General features: G+C 35.9%; 1 protein-coding gene across 2 annotated transcripts in view; it reads right to left on the bottom strand.

Annotated features, from left to right (window-relative positions):
• Positions 1–26983, bottom strand: part of LOC134531211 (dynein axonemal heavy chain 2) — an 864487-nt gene that overhangs the window by 226244 nt on the left and 611260 nt on the right. For both annotated transcript variants that reach the window (XM_063366870.1, XM_063366871.1), the window contains 4 exons: positions 22162–22303; positions 12286–12327; positions 4217–4362; positions 8–138 (listed from right to left, as the gene is read on the bottom strand). In XM_063366870.1, the coding sequence (XP_063222940.1) occupies positions 8–138; positions 4217–4362; positions 12286–12327; positions 22162–22303 (461 nt within the window). The remainder of the gene's footprint in view (positions 1–7; positions 139–4216; positions 4363–12285; positions 12328–22161; positions 22304–26983) is intronic.

The raw sequence follows: 26983 nt of genomic DNA, 5'->3' as shown, positions 1-26983 counted from the left end.
ATCTTACCTTTAACTTTTGACTCTTCTAAGGTAACTTTCATAACCCCAACAGCTTTCTTGGTCTCATCAATTCTAAAAACACCTCCTTTAAGTTTGTTAGCTGCATTTATGTTTGACAATCTTTTTTCTTCTAACATTCTAGATAAACAAAAGGAAATTATTTTATTTCTGGAAAATATATGTGGGAGAACAAAGTTCTCATTATGTAAAACTGAAATATTAAGAGACACAAACTGTATGTATAAATAGATGAGTATTAGTATAAATATAATTTAAAAGCTATAAATAATACATTAAATGTATTCACATGAAGTTGTGACATTGTAGAAAACCTTCCTCCCCATTTAAAACAGTTTTTACTGCCATTTGTTTGAGAGAAATATATAATATTTTGTAAAGGTGGTGAATCGGTTAGTTGTAAAAGTTTAAGTTCATAATGCCCTAGTTTAATATAAAAGCTATAATATATATAATATTTTAAATCCTTTTTGGTACTTGTGTAGTTTATTATGCTAAAGCCCCTAAATGTTGGCATTATTTTTTTTTTTCAGTAGTTTGGGTACATTAAACAGTATGTGAATTCGAAACATCACCATACAAAGTTATGACTTTCTGTTCTAACAGACTGATATCTTTGGTAGTGTAAATTGATTGACAAATAATTGTTGATTATTTCAAAAATTCTAAAAAATCATATAAACTAATTAATATAAAAAAAAGTTATAACTTAACACACCAGGTGGAATTCGTATTAGCATCCTATTGCTAGCTTCTTCATAAAAATCTCATATATAATCATCATCATATGCTGAGCACCAGCTGTTATCTAGTAATTCTTGACAAGTTGATCACAACAAAGTTAAGGCACATATTATTGCTGAAGAGGCCATGCTTAACACTGGGAACAAGACCATCTTCATAAAGTTCCCAGTAGCTTGCTCACATTTTAAACAGGTAGATGTTTGTGGATTTTGGTAACCTCATATAATCAGATTTCTAAAACAAGAATATCGCTGAGTCACTCTTGAGAAGGAATAGAGAAGTGATTAGTAATATTACAATTATAGACTTTGTAACGTTGCAAGAACCTGCTCTCCCTAGCTTTTACAAGTATTTATTTAAAAGATTAAAAATTGTGTTTTCTTGGTATTGCAGTAGATCGGCAAGGTCATAGGGACCTAGTTTTTCATTTTTTCGTTTTATTATTTGTTATGTTATTGTAATTAATTTTAATGTTTAAGTATTTTATTTTGAAAAGCATCTTACTATAATTTTACTGGCTTTCACTTGTCTGGCTAGGTTGTTTATGTAAGTGTGGATTTTAATATTTTATTTTCTTTAAATAGTATTTTTTGAAATATCCATTTTATTTCTTATGTGGTTCACGGTGTGTTTATGAAGTGTATAGAGAATAAAACAGCAAATATTGTGTTGAAAGGACAGACCTGCGGCGACACAGCAGCACCGATACATGATAATTTATCACAGTCGGTATAAGAGAGAGACAGACATTAGCCCAGACCGTGGGAATATCTGACTGGGAAATCCCAGAATTCTGTGTTAGATTAAAAAGAGACAGAAGGTGTAAGAGAAAGACAGAAATATGTGACAGAGCTAGGGAAACCCTCAAAAATGGGAGTTACTGAATCATAATTATAAGAATAAGCATTTTAGCCAATAGTAAGGCAGTATTTTGGGGAAGTCTCCAGCTAACTGAATTTTCCTAAGTGTATTGTCATGTGCTGTGTTCGTTCAGTCGTGTGAGGGCTGGGCCAAGAGGTCATGCTATCTTGGCAGCTCAGCAACATGTGATAATTTTGTCATAGAGAATTACAAAAGTGGACATTGATTTTGAACTTTTTTTATTTGGTAATTATTGTAGCCAATTAACAGTCATAACAGAATTTTACGCCCCACTACTTGCTACTTGAAAATACTGTCTGGCTATTTTTTAAGTGTTTTATGTTCATGCAAGGAACAATCATCGTTTTAGCTGGGCACAATTGTGACTTGTTACAATTTGAAGTAGTCCCAGCCACCTCAACATATTTTTTTTTAAAAACCAAAAACCGTAATGGTATCTATGTTGGTTAGAATTTTTCACACATAGCAATTTGTGTGGGCAACCATGATGGTGCTTGAATTTGTAAATAATTATTTGGCAATAGAAATAATATAGGTACACAACTAAACAACAAGTCTCAATGACTCAACTATTTCTGAACATTGATAATGAGAAACAATTAAAATATTAACCATAAAAAAGGTTTTTATAAACAATGATATAATCAAATAATTTATTTTATTAAGAAAAACTCTAATTTGGTTTTCATTTGTTTAAGTATTTTAGCACGTCACACCTTCTGAATAAATTGGTTAATTATTTGCAATTTATATTAATAATGTACTAAATTATCAAGTTATGGAACTTTTATTTTGACATTAAAAAATAACTTTTATGAAACCCTAAAATTTATCAATGAAGTGAATTATATTTTTTTTATATTTCAAGACTTTTATAGCTGTATTTTGCTATGCAAATTGATTTTTTTTATTTTTCTTTATAGCATTTATGCAAGATGTAACCACCCTGAAAACCTGACATTAAGAAGAAACCTGGCAGTGGGTAGTGAAAATGTGGTTCCAAAAACTATAACTTTTTCTAATGCACAATGTCCACGATAGTATTCTCCCTTTCCGGCAGGATCCAAACCCGGACGTCACGAGTGAGGAACTTGGTGGACATTGCTGCGAATCGTAGTGCTCCTTATCCCCCGCCAATGCAATCTGTCACTGCTCCATTCACATGGCTGCGTCCTTCATGATCTCTTGCCAACTCCACGTCACCAGATGTTAAAACTCCAATTCACAGTAACAAAGTTCTTCAGGGTGTCCATTAAAATCTGACTTTCAATGAACAAAATAAAAACTTTTCCCTTATTAATTATATTTAAAATAATTTGACCTACTTAAATTTCTTTTATATAAATAAAGAAATTCCAGCCGACATCATTCCAATGAACACCTAGTTAAAACAGAACTTTGCATTAGTCATTTTATAGTGTTTATGAATTTGCATTAAAGAAACCTCTGAAAAAAAAATTCATATTCTGGGTGGTGGCAAAATGGAAAATGACATTTTACCCTGAATTACTATCACTGGGGAATTCCCTAACTGTTCCAGTAATCAAGTTAATTACCTGACTTTCCCTGATTTTCCCTGGCAGTCCAGAATGTGGACATCCATATTGCTTCTCAAACTCAAAACTTTGTTTAAGGAAATAGTTGTACATATTCAACCGTTTCAGTGCATTCCAAAACTTTAAAAATAAATTGAATATTTGGAAGAAAAATGTTGTGACTGGAAGTTTTATTATTGGATTCACACCGTTTTAGATGTCTTTAGGAAATTTATTTTGAGGTTCACAGCCTACCACATTGTTAAACCATTGGACAGGCATGCAGGAGAACACAGGTTATAATTCACATCCATCAATTTTCGACACATGTTTCCAAAACCACTGTAGGCTCATGCTGGGAGCGTTCTTACAACTCAACATTACTAATTCCTTCTCCGGTATCTCTGACTGGCATTGTGTGAGTCTCCAGTGACCTTGTCAAGATGCAACACAAAAATTAATAAAATTCACAGCCTACAAACTTTTCTTTGTTATTTATTATGCATAAAACATTTAGCCTTCTATAAAACAAAAAGGCAAAAATTATGAAAAATAACGTTCAGATGTCAAAATGACAAAGTTTGCTGAACGTGAATATTTTACAACATTCGTTCACATATTCCAATCTCTTTCTTCAATTTGAACATTAACTTCGTCATGATAGAAGAAGAAAGAAACATGTTGATCTAGACGCAAGCTGCCTTTACAAAGTTTGTGTTAAATGCTGGCTGTGGAGGAGGAAGCTAAGGAATACTGTTATGAGAAAAATACAACAGTCTTGGTGAAGTTCTTATGCCTCATATCGAGATACAAATTTTAACACCATCCATGATTGTAACTAGAGCGTGCACACACAACAGGTTATACATCAACTACAAACAAATAAAAAGTGCTTTTGATGGTATAGTAAATGTTAAAAAATAGAACTAACTATGAGAAAACAGTAAGTTTCCATTAGAAAAGTGATAATTCAAAATTTGCAGACCACTCATGGTTATAAACATGAATGACATTTTCTTAAAAGTAAAACAACTCACTTCATGTAACCTGTGACTAACTCCAAATAGTTGGTCGGCACGACATGGTTGGGCCGTTTCATCTCCTCCATCATCTTGCGAGAATATTCAGACACAGAGCTATGGATTCTAGCAAATACCTCTGCAACAGCTGTTCTCACTTTTTCCTGAACAAACATACACCATCAAAAACTTATAACATAGTGTATGTAATTGGGCAAACTAACAATACAGGTGAAATAAAGACAAAAGAGACAGAATATATATATATATATATATATATATATATATATATATATATATATATATATATATATATATACATATATACACACACACACACACACACACAAACACACATACACACACATATATATAAATTATTCACTTAGTTAAATTAGTTCTACCTTATACTGTAACACCCCTCGTGCCTCAAAATGGAATTATTTTGAATTAATTAAAAGGAGCCTTGGAAACTTGCTGGATAAAAAAAAATAAGTTAAATAAATTGAATTACCAGAGGCGACACGAGGTGGGGAACAAACAAATTTAGGAACTTCCTGTAACAAGCAAGGAGGAAGTGGGTGGATCGTTAAAATCAATAAATAAAAACTACATGATTAACTTGATCTATAGTTTCCCTGTTTTATTTGCCCTGATGAAGTATTGGTTTCCATTATTTTACACACAAAAGGTTTTAACAAGTTTCAAAGATTAACAAAAAGAGAAATGAAAATGGGCCGGCCCGCGATTATTTAAAACAATTTACATTCTTAGTTTGAAATATAAACATTTGCATTATAAGTTTCACACCCAAAATTGGATGGATCCGATGATTACATTGATAATTAGTTCTATTCGTTCTACATGTCCTAGAGGAAAACACTGGTCGCTGGTGGGTTGGTCATCCGCTTAAGATAGTTCGTAGCTAGGTGAAGGGGAAATGTTGAATTTACATTACCACCCGGGGTCTTCAAACGATCACGTCGGGTAGTCGAAACGTTTCTTCTAATGTGACCCACGGAACAGAAGGGGGGGGGGGGGGGGGCCACGAGATGGGAGCAATCAGTCTCTCCCCGTCATCGACCCTGTCTGCAACAGTCCAAATCAAAACTGATTAGAACTTGTATACAGGCAGTCTATGGGGCAGAAAATGCCCAAAAAAAATTTAAGGGGAAAAAAAAGGGGGGGGGGGGGGGGGTCGCGAATTATCACTCACCAAAACAGGGGAGTTGCCCAACACGCTGCAGTCGTGGAGTCAGCCAGGGTCTGGAGCTCGCGAATTGCGCGGCAGGACGCGGATGATTTCTAATTTCAAAAAAAAAAAATTAAAAGCTAAAAAAAAAATAACTATTACATTTTATACAAAGCAGACGGACTAAACTACTTGAAAAAGATTATAGGGATAGCATCCCTCATTTAGGCGACTACATAGTCGGTTGCGGCCGGATGGAAGTTTTGCAGAGTCTCGTCGACTCGCCGATAATCAAACGGTCCGTCTGCAGTCGCGGCGCGAAGTGTCCCGCGGAGAAACGCGTCTCGTAATTAAAAGTGCCCGCCGGCTCTTACAGGTGGGGGGGGTCTGGGCCGCCGAAAGATTCCGAACTTGCCCGAATGCGGGCGGAAAAAACTCTGGCAGGAGTTTTGAAGTTGGCATCACTGGGCGACACTAGAGAACTCTGTCGGGGGGGCCACGAGTTGAAAACAATCGACTCGCCGCTGGCGTCCATATAACTCAAGGGAGAGCAGGTGCCGCTCTCTGGCGCCTTAGAGGGTAGGCTAGCGGAGAAGTTCGCGACTTGGTCGCTAGGTAGCACTTGTGCTCAGTTTTAGCGCGCACGTTTTTTGAAGAGACCTTGGGAACGGTCACTGGTGCCCAGGGGGTTACGACCGGTCATTGGTCTTACTTGGAACGGAGAAATGGGGGGGGAGGGTAAAAGTGCAACGGCGCTGAGAACAAGCGTCCCGTCGTGGCTGCAGGGGAGCGAACATAACACTAATACGTGATGAAAAAGGCCAATCTCAGCTCGTCTCTGAGAACTGGTCGCCTGCAAGCTACAGGCTTGTCTATGCAGTTAGGGTCACGAAGAGAAATGATATTACAGGCTTGAGGCGTGACTGAAGGCGGGGGAAAAGGTACGCTGTCTGCCAGTCAGGGATTAGGCCAGCAAAATATCCGATACGCCGATGGGAAAGGGGCTTCAGAGCACTGAGACAAAGTTTAACTCAGAGGAGTACACCAGACTAACAAATTAAACTTACACTATAGTAGAGCAAATAAATTTCCACACAAAAATTTAAAATCATAATAAAAATTTAAAATATATCGTGTCGAATTTACTAATTAACGGCACAATACCTTTCTGTAGCATACCAATGTTTAGACCAGTCAGGTGCCATTGGTATGACAGATCTATGTAATTGAAAACAGAACTTACACCTGAAGCTGCGGTTTCAGACAAGTTGCACGAGAGATGAAGCACAAACTACCCACAGCTTCCTTCTGTTTCGTCACCAACAATTTGGATTTTCCTTGAAAACTATTATTAATTTTATATATTTAAATGTATACACTCAAAATAATCACAATTTAAAAAGGTTTAAGACAATTTGTCATGTCTTTGTCTTGGCTTGTAAGCATTTTTCATACATGTTGCAGAAACTCATCAAAAGATGGGACTAACATGAAAATAACATTAAAATTTCACTCAGTCTTAGTCCAGGAAAATTAGGGGTTTCACCTCGGAATGAGAGAGTCAGCTATAAACTTGTATAAACCTTTATTTTGTCACCCTAAAATTTGTCTCAAAACCTACTTATCGTAGGGTGTCCGTGACTACAGATATTCCAAGGTCAAAGGTCAAAAAATTGATTTTTTTACACATTTATTGCAAATGTCTCGTTTCCTATGGGTTTTATACTTTTTGTATTTATCATAGATATTGTAGAGGATTAAATTTTCTACAAATTTTGTTTAAACATATTTTTTATATCTTGAACCATTTTCGAGATAGAGGGCAGAGAGTGTGCAGTGTTTAACTATTTAGAGTATCATTTGAGGTCAACCTTTAGTCCCAATTAAAAACACGGTGTATAAAGTTTATAAATTATTGATAAATATATAATTTTAAATAAGTTGAAATTTTATTAACTGTTACGTTATAATTAATAATTTTTTTCGATAATTCAGTATCTATTCATTTAATAACACTTACCTACTCGTGTAATTACAAAGTTATTAAGGGAAATACTTTAATTACATTTTAAGTAGAAAATATTTAAGTACATCTTCATTGAAATACGTAAACTTATAGACTCTTTTAAAACGTTAAAAATTATACCTGGGACAACGGACGTCTATTGTATAGTACGAACCTTTTTATTGATAGCCAGAAAGGACAGATGTTCAATTGTTTACTCACGACCGGATTCTTTTTCAAGGAACCACTGTCATTCGTTAGTTTTTAATTGTATATTGGTAACTATGGACGTACAATTTTTAGAGTTATGGATAATTAGTGTTTTATATGTAAAAAATCAGATTCGGAAGGTGAATCATTAGTGAATGTAGTGTGTGGTATAAAAACTCTAAGAACTGCAAGTATTGAACAAAACGACGGTCTCATTGATTATTTAAAAACCGTAACCTCTGTACAAGTGCACAAAAAGTGCCGAACTGCTTACATTAGTAAAAATTGTATACTAGCAGCAAAACGGTGACTAGAACAAGACGAAACTTCAGCTTCTCCAACTTCCTGGAACCTGTAATGACAATGAATCCACCAGCTGCGGAGGAATTGCTTAACAGAATATTCTGCAAGAATGGTTGTGGTTCGCGATGTGGATGCAGGAAAGCAGGGTTGCAGTGCTCTTTAGCTTGCGGCCGGTGTTGACGTCAACCAGGGCTGCGCCCTCCCTTGAGCCCGACGTGTCCCCTGTTCCGCCAGCGCCACCACCCTCCCACCATCACCCTCTGTTTCAACCGCCCGCCACGGTGACGTGTGTGAGCCGCAAGAGGCATTAGAGGCAGTGCGATGGCCCAGAAACTTAAAATAGTAATTAATTAATAAGTTAAGAAATAAAAGGCTATTAATTGTGTGTTTTTATAATTTCGCCCAGTGTTTAGTTTTAAGTTACAGGAAGGACGGCACAAGGCCACACGTGGCCGCTACAGGAACTACCGACGAATAATCTTTATACAATAATTAATTAAGTATACTGTTATGTAATCAGAAGGTAATCTCAGAAATTGTCGTTTAATTATTACTAATTTTTAAAAGGGTAAACTATGTTAGTAATTAGATTAATTATAAGTTAACAAGCTAACGGGAACTAGAGTGTTGGAAGACGCCATGACACCCTGTTGACCGGCCAGTCTTGTTGTTCCGCCGCCCGGAGTGGGACGCTCCCGCACCTCGTCGACTTCATTGTTTGGTAATATCTGATCCGTTAGCATCCGTTCTGCATATATTAATCTAAATCACTTTCTTTCTGTCTTCGAGGCCTACTCCGGGTGGTAGACTGTTTCAATAAGAATTTAAGCTCCTCGAGCATTTTAAATTTAACTTCATTGCGTTTCTTTGGTCAGGCCACGTGGTGACCTGGCCCACCTCCTAAATTGATTGTTTGCCGTTGGCTATTTATCCGCTTCGCATGAACAATGTAGAGACGAGGGATGTTTAATAAATATCAGGTGAGAATCTCGAGTGTATATTATTTCGGTCACGGGTGCCCCGGTGTAGTCGCCTGGCGTGTGGGACGCCTAGAGCCCACCTAGGTAAAGATTAGGGCATTACACGAGTGTACCAGCGTGCCCGCCGCTGAGAGCGGGTGTTAGGGGCCAATGAAGCATCATTAGGGTTGTGTGCCTCGTCGCACTTGGGCGACGTCACGGCCCGAGAAAGGAGTCTCGCCGGGTCCACGTGGTGGCGCCCAAACTCAGTATTCGCCTCCTTAGACAACCCTGTGCGATAGCAGTGTAATGGGAAAGCTTGTCTTAATGCTTCACCATATCAGAGTGATATCAATGAAGACGTTACTTTTGACCCCGAAATCCTGGAAGAACTGGAGACAAATGTTGTTGAAGACGAGAACACAGAAAAATTAGAAATTTTACAGCGACTGGAAGACGATGAAGAAGAAGAATATTGAAATTAGAACTTGTAATTATTATTAATTTTTTTTTAAATTTCAACGTTCATAAATGTATGAAATGGTATTTTCCAATGAAAACATTAATTAAAAATTTAATTATTTTTTTTATTTAGTTAGGAAGTAATTAGTATAAATAAGATTAGAATTAAAAATTAATTAAGGTAGGTATTTCCCTAAATAACTTTTTAATTACATGAGTAGGTAAGTGTTATTAAATGATTAGATACTGAATTATTGAAAAAAATTTATTAATTATAATGTAATAGTTAATTAAAAAATGCAAATTGTATTAAGAATTATATAATTATCAATAATTTATAAACTTTATAAGGTGTGTTTTTAATCGGGACTACAGGTTGACCTCAAATGATATTCTAAGAGCCCGTCTACAATAGTCCAAACCTGTGCGTGGTCCGTGTCCTTACCCGAATGTGAGTGACGTCACATTGTCTCACGGAAAACTGCCCTGTTCACAATTGCAATGTCCGATGTCCGAATGTATTGATTTCTAAAGTTGTCACCAGAGCGCAGTAAATGTGCCAAACCAAATGTATTTGTTTATTGTTTTGATGCTTTGTAGTTTGAGATTGAACTTATGAAAGTTATGTAAGTTATAAGTGACTTACAACATCGTCAATTTCCTTCAATAACAAAAACAAACACCACGTTTTCAAAAGGGAACCGGAAATTCAAATATCGTGAGTGTTCTGTTCTTTTTCTGTGTCCGAAGTACCTACACAGGTTGGGACAAAAAGTTAAAATTGACGAATGTCTTCGGACCAGGTAGGTTCGGACCTTCGCCCACTTGACGGATGACGTCAGAGGGTCACGTGGACCAATCAGCGACGAGTGTCCTTCGGACACAGTTTAGGACATTGCTATTGTAGACGGGCCATAAATAGTTAAACACTGCGCACGCTCTGCCCTCTATCTCGAAAATGGTTCAAGATATAAAAAATATGTTTAAACAAAATTTGTAGAAAACTTAATCCTCTACAATATTTATGATAAATACAAATAGCATAAAACCCATATGAAAGGAGATACTTGCAATAAATGTGTAAATAATCGATTTTTTGACCTCTGACCGTGGAATATCTATAGTCGCGGACACCCTACCATAAGAAGGTTTTGAGACAAGTCTTAGGGTGCCAAAATAAAGGTTTATACAACTTTATAGCTGACTATCTCTCATTCTGAGATACTTGCCCTCATTTGACTAATATTCCTGGACTATCTTTTCTTGGTTGAGTACAAATAAATTTTCAAGTAAGGAAACCAAAAGAAACATTATAAATGTCAGTTTGCACTTAATCATTGAGTATAAGATGAAAAAAATTCTGCCTTTATTTCGTTTAGAGTTTAACTTTGTAATATTGCAGACCCCCTACCCCATTGTAATTTGAAACAGAATATTTCTTTATTAATTATTTTGTAAATATAGGCTAGATTACTGTTTAAAATATTGCAAGGTTACAATAATTATTTCTAATAACTGTATTTTATCTAGTACCATTCTTAGTCTTTTGAGGTATTTATTTGTTTTTTTTTTGAATACATTTTCATTTATAATATTATTGATATTATATGTGGATAATCTATTATAATATTTGACGTAGGTTTTTGCATTAATTTTTTCTATTTCCTTAGGGGGTTCATTCCAATATCCACTTTGCATCTGGAATAATTTTGAACAAATTTTTTGAGCCACAGTAACATTAAGAATTCCCACAGGTAATGACATGGTTTGTCTTCTGCAAAGGTACATTTTTTAGCTATTCTCACAGAATTCTAAGAATTTTATCACTTGGCAATTCCCAGAGGTGTGAACACAATAGCACAGTCAGGAGTAAAATTTTAGGTGGCTATTATTTTCACAGTCAATTGGAAAGAACCACTTCCTTGTGTACAATTTTCATTTCAGAAACTCATGGAACATTGGTTGTATTACTAGCCTTGTGAAGCTGACTGTGTAAATGGGTACTGTGTTGTAATTGGTTGGTTGGGCTACGTAAATACCTCCCCCTCTGTAAGCAGAGGTCATCGTGTTGTTCAAATAGTTGTCACTCAATTATTGTAATGTCTGGTCATGTAATCTGCAGCTCACAAAAAAATATAAGACATGAACTGGTGAAGAGAGAATTTCAAACATTCTGGTTGGGGCCAGGCCGAAGTTTCAACGTTTTATTTTTTTTATGGTTTTGGTTAGCTACTTGAACTAGAAATTCGACCCCAGGCGTCGCATCAGCCCCGGGCAACAGCGATCGCCTCGTGAGACCTTAATAGTACACATTTACGGATAGGATTATACTTGACACTAGTGCACACTAATAAGAGATTCGTTCATGAAAGGAGCAGAAGATAGAGTGGATTGAAATTCCATCAAGATCACTGGAAATTTAGATAGTTCTTGTATCGAACACAGTATATGCCAAAGCGTGAGTATATATTTATTTATGAATATTAAAATTATAGGGACACACACTAAATTCATGTGTTTTGCATGTAAGCATTTTCAAAGGTTTATTAAAATCAAACACATCACCCACTTTTCAAGAACTGAAGGGTAAGTAACCAACCCGATCACTCCTTGGGGACTCTTGATAGCCACTATGATCACTCATCGTGGACAATGATAGCCACCCTGATCACCCATTGTGGACTCTGATAGCCAACCTGATCACTCCTTGTGGACTCTGATCTAATGGCAAGGAGAACAACCTGGAGTGAAGCACATTGTGTTAAGTCGACATATAAATTGTTTTGCCAAATTACTCTTACTTCCCTGACAGAATTCCATCCCAAAGCCCATAAACAATAAAAGTGGCACAACTTGAAAAGCCACCATTTCCGGACAAAAACAGTTAAACAAATATCTAAAAAAATTACTATTAACACCAATATTATTTAACAGAACAAATATGGCTACTGCTTACCTGAGCCTGAATTTTTTCAAATTCTCTTGGTCTAGGATTTCCCTGAAAAAAAAAATTAACAAATAAGACTGGTTTACCAAACTACTTCTATTCAAACTTTCTGTTACACAGTACTGTGCTCACAGGCGACAACTCCTAAGTGCTCCACCAGTCACTTTGTCTCTGGCTCGCGAACCTGGTACTTCACAGGCCCCTTGCGTCCGAGTGTGTGGTCATACCTCGCGCTACGCTCTTGCGGAGGCTGAGTGGAACAGCCACTCATCACCAACAACCAAGTAGTAACTTATTACTACCAATATTTAATGTGATTAACTAGCTGGTTAATGTAATTAAATAATTAAGGGTTTTATTATGTATTATGTAAATATTGTGTCTTTCATTACTATAAGCTATCTTTTATTAGATTTGGCAGAGATTTATGTGCAAGGCCAGTGTTTAACAATTCATTATTTTATTATGATAGAAATGTGATATGCTTATTTTATATCAGCGAAAGTGTATTGGTAATCATGTGACTGGAAGCAAACATGAGTATTCATATGTAGGGGTGTGCGAAGACTTGTTTTTTTCAATCTGAATCAAAGTCAAAGACTAAGATCTAAGACTTTGTCGAATATCACTTATACATTTTGCCAATTTAAGGAAAATCCATAGATATATTGTTGAATGCTTGAGTTGGTATATAATCAGCACATCCTGTATACCACACACAATGTAGGAAACATTTAGCAAGCTAACAAACTGCAACTAATTGTAAAGAAAAAAATTAAAAATTGCAAAACCAAAAAATATTTATATAAAAGCAAGATTAACTGTTAAATTACTGTTGAAATGTCAACACACAATGATTATTGCGAATAACTGGGCAACTTTTCAAATATTTTGAAAACAAGCTGTGGTGCAAATTCTGTAATAATATGTCAAGAATTTTTTTGTATTATATTTATAAATATACAAACCAAAAAGCATAAATAGTTTTAAAATTAGTAACAAATTCTTTTCTGTCATTCTCTGTTTCTCTATCTCTCCGTCTTTCTCTTTTTTGCTGTATGTATGTACAGCGTAAATGAGCCAAACAATTTTAACATTAACATGCACTTAAAATATTTAACACTATGCATCATTGTATAAATTTATAAGGAAAAACTACCACATTTACCAAATGAAATATGTAATCAGAAAAAATAGGTACTGTTGAACTTAATTTATATGCAGTTATGATAAACATATCTTAGAAAGGGGAAAATGCCAAAAACTTAAAATTTATTTTCTATATGTTACAGAAAACAAATGGGTAAGAAATTCACACTAATTAAAATAATTACCATATTTAACTTGTTACTGTCCCCTGTGGTGACAAAGGGCAGTGACAGTCTTTCACAACTTGCTAGGAGCAGTCAGATTTAAACGTGGCATCGAAAACACTGCAATATTAAATTGATTAAACAAACTAACCTTAGCTCGCCCCATTTATCATAGCTGCTCATAATAATCAAGCTTGTGAGCCCAACACACACAATAGCAGAGAAAAGTCTCAACAAAATTAAGGAGGACCAAGTAGTAAGTGTTATCTGGGATAAAATTTTTTTTTGTTAATTTGATGGTACTTTTAATGCAAACTAAATTATAAAGAAAAAAAATACTACTAGGTACTTCATGTGGCTGCATGGCTCGAAGTTGGGACCAACTTTAAATATGTTACAATTTGAATATACTAAACTATACACTAAAATTAAATCAACATTTAAGCCCTAAAAAGCAGTGCATGGCATTTCAAAAGATAAAGAAGCATCCTATATATTATCAAACAAACCTGTTAAATAAAATGAGTAAATTAATTAACATTCAAAGGAAAACATTATTTAAAACCATTAATTGTTTTATAAATTATTTTTTAGTTCTGAAAGTTTGTACGACGTAACTTTTTTATAGTTAAATTTATCAGTGTGTGCTGCATTTCAAATTTCTTGCTAAATAACTCAATATGAAAAGAAAAGTTGAAAAAAAAAATAAATGAAAGGAAAATAAGAAGAAGAAAGTTAAAAAAAAAAATAATAACTTCTTGTATTTCACAGTCTCCCGTGGCTGAAAACACAGTTACTAATTCAGCGGAAAAAGTTGCTGCGGGACAAAAATGTCGTCATCCAATCCACACTCACTTCAGGATGTAAATGCAGGCTTGCAAATATTCTCACTAAATCCTTAACAGGGACTGGGCCAAGACTTACTTGTGTGTCTGAAGCACAGGGTGATGATCCATGCAGTAAGGCCATAAAATTGCTCCACACAATTTGCACTAAAAACGTTCCTGGCGATGCTTGCCCGACACAGAAGGGTATATCTCAGAGAATGGCTTAACACCAGGTCACTTACGATGAAAACAGCAGCTGTTACAAGTGAACTCGCAATTCGTTAAATAGCACGCCCACGTATAAAAATGCTTCTTGCACTCGTAAATTTATTTTTCAGTTTTAAGCTATAAACACTTAAAAAACACTGCACTCCCGGCACATTGCTTGTACATTTGCGGCTTGTCTCATCACAGGAGCTGCGCACTCGCCCTCCGGCCGGCGACCGAGACCTGCTGCTGCCGACCCGGCCCACCGGCACGCTGCTCGCGCGCAGACGTTACCTTCTCAACCACACACCGATAACTACACGCCTGTCCAAGAAGTCTGTCTTAAGAAGCACTTAAGATAAAACATAAAAATATGTACAACTTATAAAGTAAATAATACTTAAAACTAAACTTAAGTTATAAATTAAAGTATCAATGTTTTTGGTATGTTCTGGAACTGTACACTTGTGATTCCAAGATTACCAGATTCATAAACTAAATATCAAACGTTTTAAAATTAAAATGTACAATTAATTAAAATTACAGCATGCATCAAATAAATGGTAATAAACTCTCCCACTTAAGAACTATACGGCAGATATTTAAATAAAAAAAGGGAACTAAAAGTTAACCAGTAAGTAGCAGCCGCCAAAATCTGTTAACAACCTTACTCGTAATATGGTAACTGCATTTTATTAGCATGCATACTATAGCCCGTCCCACTCTTAGATTGCAGTACACGGCTTATGGCGCGCGCTGTTGCCAAATCTCTAACACATTACGAATTTCAGGAGATGCGTGTATTTGTAATTTGGATCGAACAAGAAGCATTTTAAGAAATCATATCGTAATTTATAATATTTTATACTATTACACATATAAAATTGTAATAATACCACTTTTATGTAAATTTCAAATAAAAACTACCTATTGTAGACGAAAATTTCTTATAGTTTTCTTTTCTGTTCTAAAAATCCCATATATATATATATATATATATATATATATATATATATATATATATATATATATATATATATATATATATATATATATATATATATATATAACATTTTCATGGGCCCGATAAATGCCGTATTTTTGGACAAGTCATGTCCAAAATGATAAATAAAATACAGTAATGGAAATTCTCGGTCGAGTAAGTTATGGGAAAAATCCGAACAATTGGTTCGAAATGGGGAAGATTTTTTGAAAAACAGAAAAATCGCAACAACTCCCATAATATGAATAATATCGAATCCGTTTTAACGTATAACTCGGATTACCTAATGCCGAAAAATGTTTTCTAAATACATTTTTGATACGACCAGCCATAACTGCATGGGTTCGAAAAAAATTTTCACCGGACAAAAAAACGTAACTGCCTTAGTAGACACCTTATCAAATCTGTTTAAATTGTTTGTAATAATATCATAGTTATTTTCCAAAACTTTGTCTAAAACAATGTTTGATAAAATGCTTGGTGTTGAGAAGGATAGAAAAGAAATTCAAAATTTTGTACCATGATCGCTATTGAATTCCTTCGTATTTATTTCATACATTTTACATATTATGTTCAAGAATCGATTATAATATTTTTTGTTGACTAAGGAAGCCATGTATTTGAAATTGCTTGTAGGACAGAACCCCACTAATCTAAACACACGACCCTGTTTCCTCTTACGACGGCAGCGCGCGCTCTTGTACTGATAAGACACATCTTTAACAGCTATTTCCACGGAAACTGTAGTAGCAATTGAGATGGGGCTGCTTTTAAAAACTAATTAAATTCATTGTGAACATTTTTCTCGCTTTCGTCCCCCATCTATCTTTAATAGAAAAAATTTTTCCGCGGGTCAACTTTTTGATGTTTCAGTTTGTGAGAAAATGCATTTCAATATATTAAAAAAATTATTTAAGTGAAACCTGTACAGTTTTTGTCTTAACATTTGTTCGGTGGCGTCCTAAGGCATTAATTTACTAATAAAAAAAATCTGAATGAAATACACATGTAGGTTTTAGTTTTTTTATGTGAAACATATCGGAATACTTCAAAACAGTTCGCAGCGAATAAGTTATGTTTTTTAATTTTTTCGGACACTTAAAATATTGTTAAGTATTCAAAATAAGCATTGCCTGATGCGTATTTTGATTCTATACAATATGAAAAAAAGCTTGGTCCAAAAATTAAAATTTTAAATTTCGTTTGATATTTGGCAACAACGCACGAAGAAACAAGGACAGTGCTAACGGCAATCGGCGTGTGTTAGAGAGAGAGAGAATGCGCCCATTTACTTCCACACTGCAATCTAAGAGTGGGATGCTCTATAGCTAGATTCAATGGCAGCAAGTTACTGCAGCGATGAAACTCATTAATGTATTTAAATTTAATGTTAAAACAATGTCTTTTAACATTGACCTATTTTTATTTAATAAAATTTTTTTTCAAGTTTTAAACATTTTGTTTGCTATTCCCTGGGTTTTTGTTGGGGCTCGTTTGGCCATTCTCTGGTGGTTTTGTGAATACTAATCCTTTCACTACCGCAAGTATATTGGCAGCTGTTGCTGTTGCCCTTTGAAGTGGATCGAAAACACAACCACTTTCAGCCTCTTCATCACAACACTGAATCTCCGACTTTATAATTACAAATTCACTGCTATAGATAAGTTTCCAGTAACACTGTCAACGTCCTCTATCCTCCATATGCTTCCATGCAACCAAACTCACAGATGATGTTTGTAGAACAGCTGATACATAGTGTTAACCCCTCGCATTGTTTAGCCTGCTTCCCCGTGCTCAGGTGCACAGAAATTTGCCGGTGCCAGTATATGGTTGGGTCTGTGGTTGGGAGAAACAGTTACATGAACATTAACATCAATTCCTATTGCCAGTTCACTAAAACTGAAGCAACCCAGGCTGCTGCCGTTCCCAATTTTCTAAATAACTTTTATTAATGATTTATTATGATGTCTTATCATATTCAGTAGTATGGTAGGGTTTTGGATATCATGTAAAAATTTTATTCCGTTTGTTAAGTATGTTTTATGACCATAATTTACATTATTTCATGTTGGCCGATATTTCTGTTATTTGTTTACTTTATTGTGAAAAAGTCGGAAGTTCTTTTTGCCTGTTTTTGTATTTTTTTTTGACATGGTCCTTTGTTTGAAAACGGGATGATGCAATAGTTTGCCAGCTACATAAGCATCGCAGAGACGGAGGTGCTTGAGCCTGAAAAAAGACTGGTGACTTGTTGCCATGCGCCAGTACTGGCTGATATTTTTGTATGTAATTTTGTGTTTGGGTGGAAATTACGTCACATGGGCACCCTTTTCTTTCTCGGAAAAGAAGGGTGGCCATGTAGTCAGTCAGCGTCTGTACGAGGTACTCAAAGGTCGCATGTTGGATGGAGGCTCTGATTAAAAATAATATAATAACATAATATAACATAATAAAATAACATATGTGGTGAAGAGAGAATATCTATAAATTGTAAACTAGGACCATCATTAATTGGCCTATCAACTGTTCTCTGCTTGATTTTCAGTTCTGGGACACTGTTTGTTACACAATATAGTATTTAACATATGAGTTTTTTTTTATTTAACTTAAAAGGAAAAGATACACTCTTTTCACAATAAGGTGAAACTTTTTTTTTTTAACCAGTCCCTCAATGAACACTAAGACTTTCACTCCTCATTACCATCACCAGAATTACTTATTTATTTTAGTAATTTTAGAAGAATATCCACCTATTAAAGACTAAAAATTCACTGAACACCTGCCAAAAAAGTCTCACCTTATCTTGAACAGAGTATATATAGTAAAAGTTTATTTTTCTTCAATGCCTATGTAGTAATGTGAAAGTGGCCAAAAGTTTTTTTTTACCTAAGTGGGACGTGAGTCTAACCTATTTTATTGTTATCTTGGCAGAAGAAATATTTGTCTGAGCTATCAAAAGATAAACATTGCAGCGGCAGTCTCAGGACAAGGGGTGGGGGTCGGCGAGCATCAGGTAATCGTCGCAGCATCTATTCTAGCCTAGAAACGAGCTGACAGTTCTAATCAATTTTTAACGTTGAGTGACGTTGAATCCAACTTATAATGCATTCTGCTTTAAGAAAAAGCCTTCGGAAGCTTCGTAGTGTTACGAATGTGAGACAAAAGACCGTGGAGCGGGCCGGCAGCCACGCACGGCCACCGATGTCACGCGCCAAGCATGCCACGCGTGCCTGGTCCTCGCTACTACCCTCCCCCTCCGCTCCCTGCGCATCATCCCACCACGGGCTATTGTCACCTTTAGCGGCCTGGGAACTCCGGGCTTACAGAGGCTGCCGCGAGGAGTGGCGTGAGTAAGCGTTGCTTTTCTGGATGTTTTGGGTGTCAGTGTCACGGTCGCTCTCGTCCCTTCGATAAGGACGCCACGGGTATATAAGAGATGACACAGGCCTCTGTGGGAGTTCCGCGCGAGTTGAAAGAGTTCTGAGAGTTTCGCGAGTGAAAGGAAGAGTGACATCTGCGAAGAGGATGAAAGAACCCCTCAAAAGCGGCGTGACGAGGAGCAACAGGACCGTGAGAGAGTGAATGAGTGGCGCGATACTGTGTGTGTGTACAGGTGCGAGGTAAGGAGAGAACCACTGTTGAGCATAGTTCCAGCGAGGAGTGCAAACTGTGGAACTTGATAGACATTGAGTGACTTGCGAATAAACATTTTTAAGTACAAGTGAATGGTGATCAGACATTTTTAAGTATAATTATTTACTAGTACAGTAAACTCCCTATTATCCGTGCATGCTACGAAAAAATACAACACATATGTAAATCTGTATTCTATTACAAGTGAGCTAATTTGAACTCTACTGACGAGTGTATTGTGTGCAGTATTGAGTAAAACGCCACAGGCCTTCTCGGAACTCACGCAGTAGGCTGGCATGCGTTGCTATTTTTGTCTCTGTCGCACTTTGTTTCTAGTTGTATGGTTGAACACATTTATTTTTAAATTACTGAAATGTATTGTATATTAATTATTTTGTAAACTACAAAAATTTTAGCATCACTAAAATTTTTTTTACTGTTAATTGTAACTTTTACTGTACATAAATGTTTCGATTTTTAACGTGAAATTAATGTTTCCTTTTTTGTTTCCTATTTTCGGCTATTTTGCGGATTATCCGTGATTTTCACTATCTGCGGTGGTCCTGCCACTTAAGTTTGTGGATAATCGGTAGTGTACTGTATTGTAAATATTAGTAATTAATAAAACTGTAATAAAACTTAACTAGGCTATCCCTTATTCCTCACATAAATCGCAACAGTAGTTTTTTAATTTTCCCGAAGAAGAAGGATTTAAGTCTTCGATTCGAATTTGGCTTTCAGAAGCTTTGCATATTACGTGAACTTGTTGTGCAGACTGTGGCTAGCCACCCCCCGTCACACACTTCACAAGTTTCAGCTCTGCTTTTACTGACCTGTTCAACCTGTCTCAATGCAAGCATTTCTAAACCCTTTTTTGTCTCCTTCCCAGAGCTGCCAGCTTCCCCATGAGGCATGCTGTTCGATTAAGTAATTTCAACTCTAATTGGCATTCAATCCTGAAACATGTGGCTTGGCCCGAACCTCAATTCTACCGGTCATGAGTGTTCAGGCAGTTTCATAGTTGAACAAGTTGTGCATAAATGTGGAGCAATTTAAATAAAAGTGTTATGGAAACAAACTCTTTGAATTACCTCCTTATTGGAGTAGGACAGTTGGAGAGGTGTGTATAGTCCATGGGACGCCTGGAGTCCACTTTCATTACGATCACTACGATCACTAGTGAATAAGTACAGCATCAGTGTTGCTTAAAGCGGGGCAGATTTTTGTATCATTGAAAGACAAGCCACATGGACGTCATTTATCGAGACAGTTTATAACATGTCTCTACGTCCATTAAATAACATAGAGTGGTGCCAAAACATGGAAAATACCAAAATGTGAACTCTTTCAATGAGACTTCAAGTATTCATACTGAGATACCATAAATTCAGATCCCTTTTGCAACAGACTGTAAAGGCAATCAGAGTAAATTGAATGAGCAGTTGATAAAATCATTGGTAGAAAGCCTTAGATGTCAGGAAAAATTCTAGGGGAGTGGGATTTTTGACAGTTATTAGACTACTATAAGAAAGACATTCATACAGTCATACTGTGCCTATTCAAAACACTACTTTTACAATGTTCTACAAAATAACCCATTATTCTATAACCAGACGTTATACTTTTTTCAATTCCTTGAACCCGCGCTAAAAAAAAGGGCTACTACGACAAAACAAACATTTTAATGATAGTATAGGTTTGTATTAACTTTATTTAAAAGTAAAAACTATCCTAAATCTTGAGAACTTTGAAATAAAAATTAGTATTGTATAAATTTTTTCAAAATTATAATTGTGTCTTAAATAAGTCAGTAGACTGACTTTATTAGCCTGAAAAGTTTCAGTTATTTATTGAGTTCATTTAATTCTCTGATATGGAATTATTTTTCTTTAAAAATGTGTCTTTAACATCTATTCATACAAAAAATCCACCATAAACATTTTCATTTCATAAAATACTGTACAATATGAAGTAAAAATGTCGAAAGTGCTTTATGTACAAACAAAATTTCAACTCTAAATTTTCCTGGTATTACAGCTTGCCATTTATTCTTTTAACTGGTTAAATAGATATAAAAATGAATTTTTTTTACAGTTTCAAGCCTTAAATTTCTTTACAGCCATGTGCAATACAAGAACAAAGCATTCTCTCACCACTTTAACTTAAAAAATGCAGAAACATTTTATAGTATTGGTAATAATTAGGCATTTACCAAGCACCTAAGTGAATGAAAAAATAGTAACCTGCAAATAGATTTCAAAAATTTAGACAGAATTAGAAATACAATAATATTTTATACAAAACACCCATTTAACACAATGTTATTGATGTGACGACACCTGGCTCTCTGACCCCTGTTGCGAGTGATTCCCTGTCGTGACGAGAGCGCCGGCCAGCCTAACACTCAGGGAGTGAACGGGTTCTCACCTTGTGGCTTGCAACAGGGGGCCAGGACACCAGCGACCCCTCTAGCTGTCGGCAGCTCGAGACGCCATTTAGTTCTGTCTATGTCTTTAAGGCACTGGCTGCTAAATGGGGAACCACTCACGAGTCGCTAGCGGCGAAGCACAGAGCAGCGCTTAGACGCGTCCGTCGCGGATGACAGGCGAACTACGACTGCCTCCCACGCACCGGCGCATGGCGAGCAGGAAGCAGGGGAGGGGGACGCACGAGATGCGTGGGAGACAGTACGCGGTCCGGGTCAGATTGCACTGTCATTCGTCACACCAGCCGCCGCGCTCGGGTGCGCTCACCGCTCGAAGCACCACTCAAAGCACTTTTTTACACTCATGCCCGGACCAGCCGGATATGAGCAACAGTGTGCCTAGGGACCAGGATGGACACGATTCATTTGTTTTTCCAGAGTTAACAATTATATTCCAAAATAAAAACTTGTACTTACTTGTGGCATGTCAATGGTTTGTAAGAAGTCAACATCAACAAGGAACTTGTGAGCAACTTCCAGAAGAGCAATTTCATTCCAGTCACTGAACCAGTCAATGGTGGTGGTGTTTACCAAGGCCGGATACTGTCGTAAGAAGTCCCTAGAACACGCATACTGACTTGTAATGAAATTGTACAACAAAATCATTAAGAAGGTCTGTGTTGTGACATAAACTGAATAAAAAAATTAATTTGAAAAGATCACGAACAAAAAATAAAAACACTAGGAAGAATTTTTTTTTTAAATTGTATGATTTTGTTATTATTGTAACATTCTTCATTTCATTACTGTTTAAACCATTTTTTTCCTGCGAGATATTATTCTTCACTTACAATCCAAACTTTTTTTATAGATTTCATATAATTAATAAATAAAGTGGAAATTCTTGGTTCCTTAAAAAAATCTGACAGGGCTCCATTAAGTAGCAAAATAATGTGGTGAAAAATCACTATCATTGTGTGAAATTTCTTAAAAGGTATTTCAAATTTTTCTTTTATTTCCAATTATGTTTCTGTTCAAACCCTGTTTGCTCTTAATTCATACAGTCTTCAAGCCAGTCAAGAGCCACTTGGTCCTTAACTGAGCAGGTGGTTTCACTTCTTCAGTAGCCAAATAATTTTTTTTTTAAAATATTGCTGCATGGAACTCACATATTGAAAGAAAAAAATTCTTGGCATTATTTTTTAGTATCAAAACTGATAATTTTTCTTATTTAGAACCATTTTCTAGCCACTATGTTACAATAGTTCATGAGTAAAAAAAGAATTCATTCACTGGAGGTTATGTAATTTAAGAAACAAAATATACAAATGTTGATGATATGGTTGGTTACTGGACCATGTAATTGCCTGGCTTCCCCAAAACATTTCTTGGAGTAGATTGGCCGGCCATCCTGCTACTGACAGAGAATATGTCATAATTTTATACCAGGAACAAATAATGAAGCAATTACCATATTACCAGACTCAAAACCACCTCCGTTTTACATGTCTGAACAAATATTGTAAGCTATTATATATTACATGTAATCTTTATAGAGCCCTACTGCTCAACACATCTAAATAAAACACCAGGAAATATGAGTAAAACCAGAGTTTTCTCCCTTTTTCTCTTCCCCAGCAATGCCCCACTAAGCTGCGCAGTTATATAACATGCCAATTGGATACTTGTGAGTCTCTTACTACCTGTTTTTAGCAGGTTCAGCTGAGACACAAGTACAATATGTTGTAATTGGTTAATGTGCATTAGCTGCAGTGTGTGTATAGTGTTGTATAATATATCTTAGTTATATCACAGTCAAAACAGCATTGCACTAGCCAATAAAAACATATATTTTTCCACAATAGTAATATGTAGATAGAATAAATCCAATAACTATGTAAACTGTTTATACGAAGAAATGAATTTCACTATTCTGGTTGATTATGCAATGACATGAGTTGTTCCTCGTACAAAATAATTTTAAAACAAAATAAAGGAAAATGAAATAAAAGCAATCCTCCTGCATAAACCAAAATTTAAATGTCAACACTAGGATAAAATAGTAAGCTTTAAATAGGACAATTTTTTGATTTATTTAATAGTAAGCAAGCAAAGCATTCTAAATTCTTCTGAAAAATCTAAGATGTCTGTTCAAAAATGCAAAGGCAGGCTGTGTAACATTATGGAAACATATTATATAGTAGCGTGGTAAGCTCTGTACTTGAGACACATGAGGAAAAATTAAATCCTTAGAGAGGCAGCTTTTTCCTTATCTATTAGAGAAAGGTTTAATTTTTCTTAATAATGCATTATAGTACTGTATTTACCCACAGAAAGGTCACCCCCGCATGTTGGTTGCAACTTTAATTTTGGAAATGAAAATCTACCATTTTTTCACCACTAGGAATGCCCTCGAATAAGGGTTGCACCACATATCTGTCTTCACTAGAGCACTACAGCACTGGTGTTGACCCTCGGGGTCCACTTATCTTCCCTCCCCCCATACTTACAACCCCCTAATTTCCCACTACTAACAAAAGGACACAGGAGAAGAATGATATTTTTATACCCATGTTTCCCTTTTGTACATTGTATTTTTTTTGTAGCCATCCCTTTGCCACTGAGAGAAGAGGCGGCAAGCTACACATTGTCAGTTGCTTCTATAAAAACTAGCACTCACTGTTACCAGCAGACTCGTGCGGGGCTGAAAGAATTAAAAAGGTGCACTTATAAACACCAATCATGGCTGCAGTTTTGTCACAGAATGTTCGGTTGAAAGCGTGGGAAATCTCATGCAAAAAAAATAATGTTTGAGCACAGTTATGTCATAAACACCTGTAAAGATATACACGTTAGTTGTGTAGGGTACCAGTTCACGGGACATTTACAATGATGAGAAGGAGATTGAACCATCAACATTGCCACATGGCCTCACGCATGCACACACGCTCTTGCTATCTCTCTTTAACTGGTTTATTTCTATATTTTCTCCTCCTCGCTATACCCCCACAGCACAGCAGACATGTCACTTGGCGACCGGGCGGGCGGCACATACAGCAGATGTATAACTGCACTGCTCCCAGGACATCACACTACTGCTGAGATATTTTGTTAAAAAATTATACTTTGTCATATTTATTAATATTCCAACATAGGTAGGTTATTTACGCACATTTCCAACCACAGTGCAATGCATTTTATTTTAACACCAAGTGAAAAACATGCATAATGGTCGCACTACCTTTTTTTAAACTGAAAATCTGCATAATGTGCGACCCATTCACGGGTAAATATGGTATCATTCTGCGAAAGAAAATAAACCTTTCACCTATTCTTTAATAAGTCAAACTATAAGTGAGAGGCTGGATGCCTGAACCAGTGTCTAGACAGCAACTATTTAGAAAGCATAACTTTACTTTGTTGAATTTTTTATTGGTGTAGAATATTAGAAACTTTTTGGTTCTTTGGACAGTAATCAAAACAAATATTTCTTTGTAACCATTTAATATCCATGTGTAAATTTCGCAGAAAAACTTTTGGTTCTCTGGACTTAATATTTGCTAATATCTGTAACTTTAGTGTTGTATGTTGATTTAGAATGTGTGTAAAGTATGAGCAAATATATTTATGGAACTTTAATTATATTTTGTGCAGTGTTGGTGCTGTGTAAACAATGCCAACATTTAGAAACGATTTTGTAGGCCACAATAAATAATATATCCTCTTATTGACTGAAATTAGAGAAGGCTGAGCATCTTCTGCAAAATGCACTTACCTAGCACAGGGAGCTCCAACACTTTCTTAAAACTTATAGTTGTTCGTGGTGACAGGCAAGGACATTCTCACAGTAAAAACTGGCTATCAAGATCATCTAGAGCTATAGTCGTTTTCGACCAGTGAAGAAAACTTTGAGGTCATGCGTATAGGTAACAACTACACACGTTCGATAACCTATTCTTCGAGGTCATTGCTATACAAGATATTATTGCCAGTTACCTCAAAAAGATGCTAGCGTGTCAGCCAGTAGCATCAACAATCATTCAAAAATAGGTTTGTGCTGCCACCTATAAAGTTGCTACATTTTCAGACAATGTGCAAGCATCTTCTCCAATTTATTCACAGAGCTAGAATAGTAGCTAGTATCTTAAGTAACTAACTAGCAATGCATGCTTGTCCTGTTTAGTGCAAACTCAACAGTGAAACTGCATTCATATTAAATCCTTGACACTAAAACAGATAAACTTTGAGATGGTGTGGAAGATTTTAGTTAGACAATACAGCAAAGACGCTTGATCATGTGTAATCACAGTGAAGCGCTTTCGACGTCCTCAGATGTATGCTTGAACTGTTCCTCTTCCACAAGGATGCTGTTGTCAGTCAGTGCAGGAACAATGGAGCTCTGAGCGCTGCAGCTGCCAGTGAGGCAGTGGGCTCCTTGCTGGTTAACGTAGTCCTGCAGAAGCAGTGGGAAATACCACTCCCGAGTGATACATTTTCATGTCTTAATGACTTCACTCAGTTCTTAGAGTTGCAGTAAAAGCTCAGGCATTGAGATTGCACCTAAGCTGACACAGCAGCAGTATGCTTCATCCCTTGGTACAGGTGGTCGAGTAATTTTAATATTTGGTGCAATACTAAGAAATTTAGCCTCTGCTGTCCTTTAGAAAGAGTTCATAGTGTGAGAGAGAGAGAGAGAGAGAGAAAGAGACTGTGATACTTAAAACCCATTTTACATGCTTTATATTAGCTTCACCTGTATGTTTGTTTGTCTGTCCGTCTGTAACTCTTTCGACTAAGAGTGAGTGGCTCATCACTGTAAAATGTCCCACCAATTTCATTACGTTCGTTAGCCGAGCGGTCTAAGGCGCGCGACTTCTGTGACGTCAGCTGTCGGATTCAGCGATCGTAGGTTCTACTCCCGGCCACGCCGAAAAAAAAATGTCTTTTTTTTTCCCAGTAAATTCTAAGATTATATCCATACAACTAACTGTAAATGATTTGGAGAGACTTTACCATTTCTTTGTGACATTGCAACTCCAAATAGTTATCTCAGATGGTAATAGGTAGTGTCGGTAACTCATTTCCCTATGATAATTATACATAAATATAGTTTAAAAAACTAAAAAAACATGCTTTTAAAGAATATCAAACTAAAAAGTTAAAAATAAATATAGTTTAAAAAACTAAAGAAACATGCTTTTAAAGATTATCAAACTAAAAAGTTAAAAATAATTTTAAAATTTAATTTATGTCAATAGTATATAAGCAATACTAGTATAAATGAGAAAAAAGCATGGGG

Source organism: Bacillus rossius, chromosome 3, assembly GCF_032445375.1.
Source record: "Bacillus rossius redtenbacheri isolate Brsri chromosome 3, Brsri_v3, whole genome shotgun sequence".
Lineage (NCBI taxonomy): Eukaryota > Metazoa > Arthropoda > Insecta > Phasmatodea > Bacillidae > Bacillus > Bacillus rossius.
Note: the sequence above shows the minus strand (reverse complement) of the source record. Positions and strands in the feature narration are given on the sequence as shown.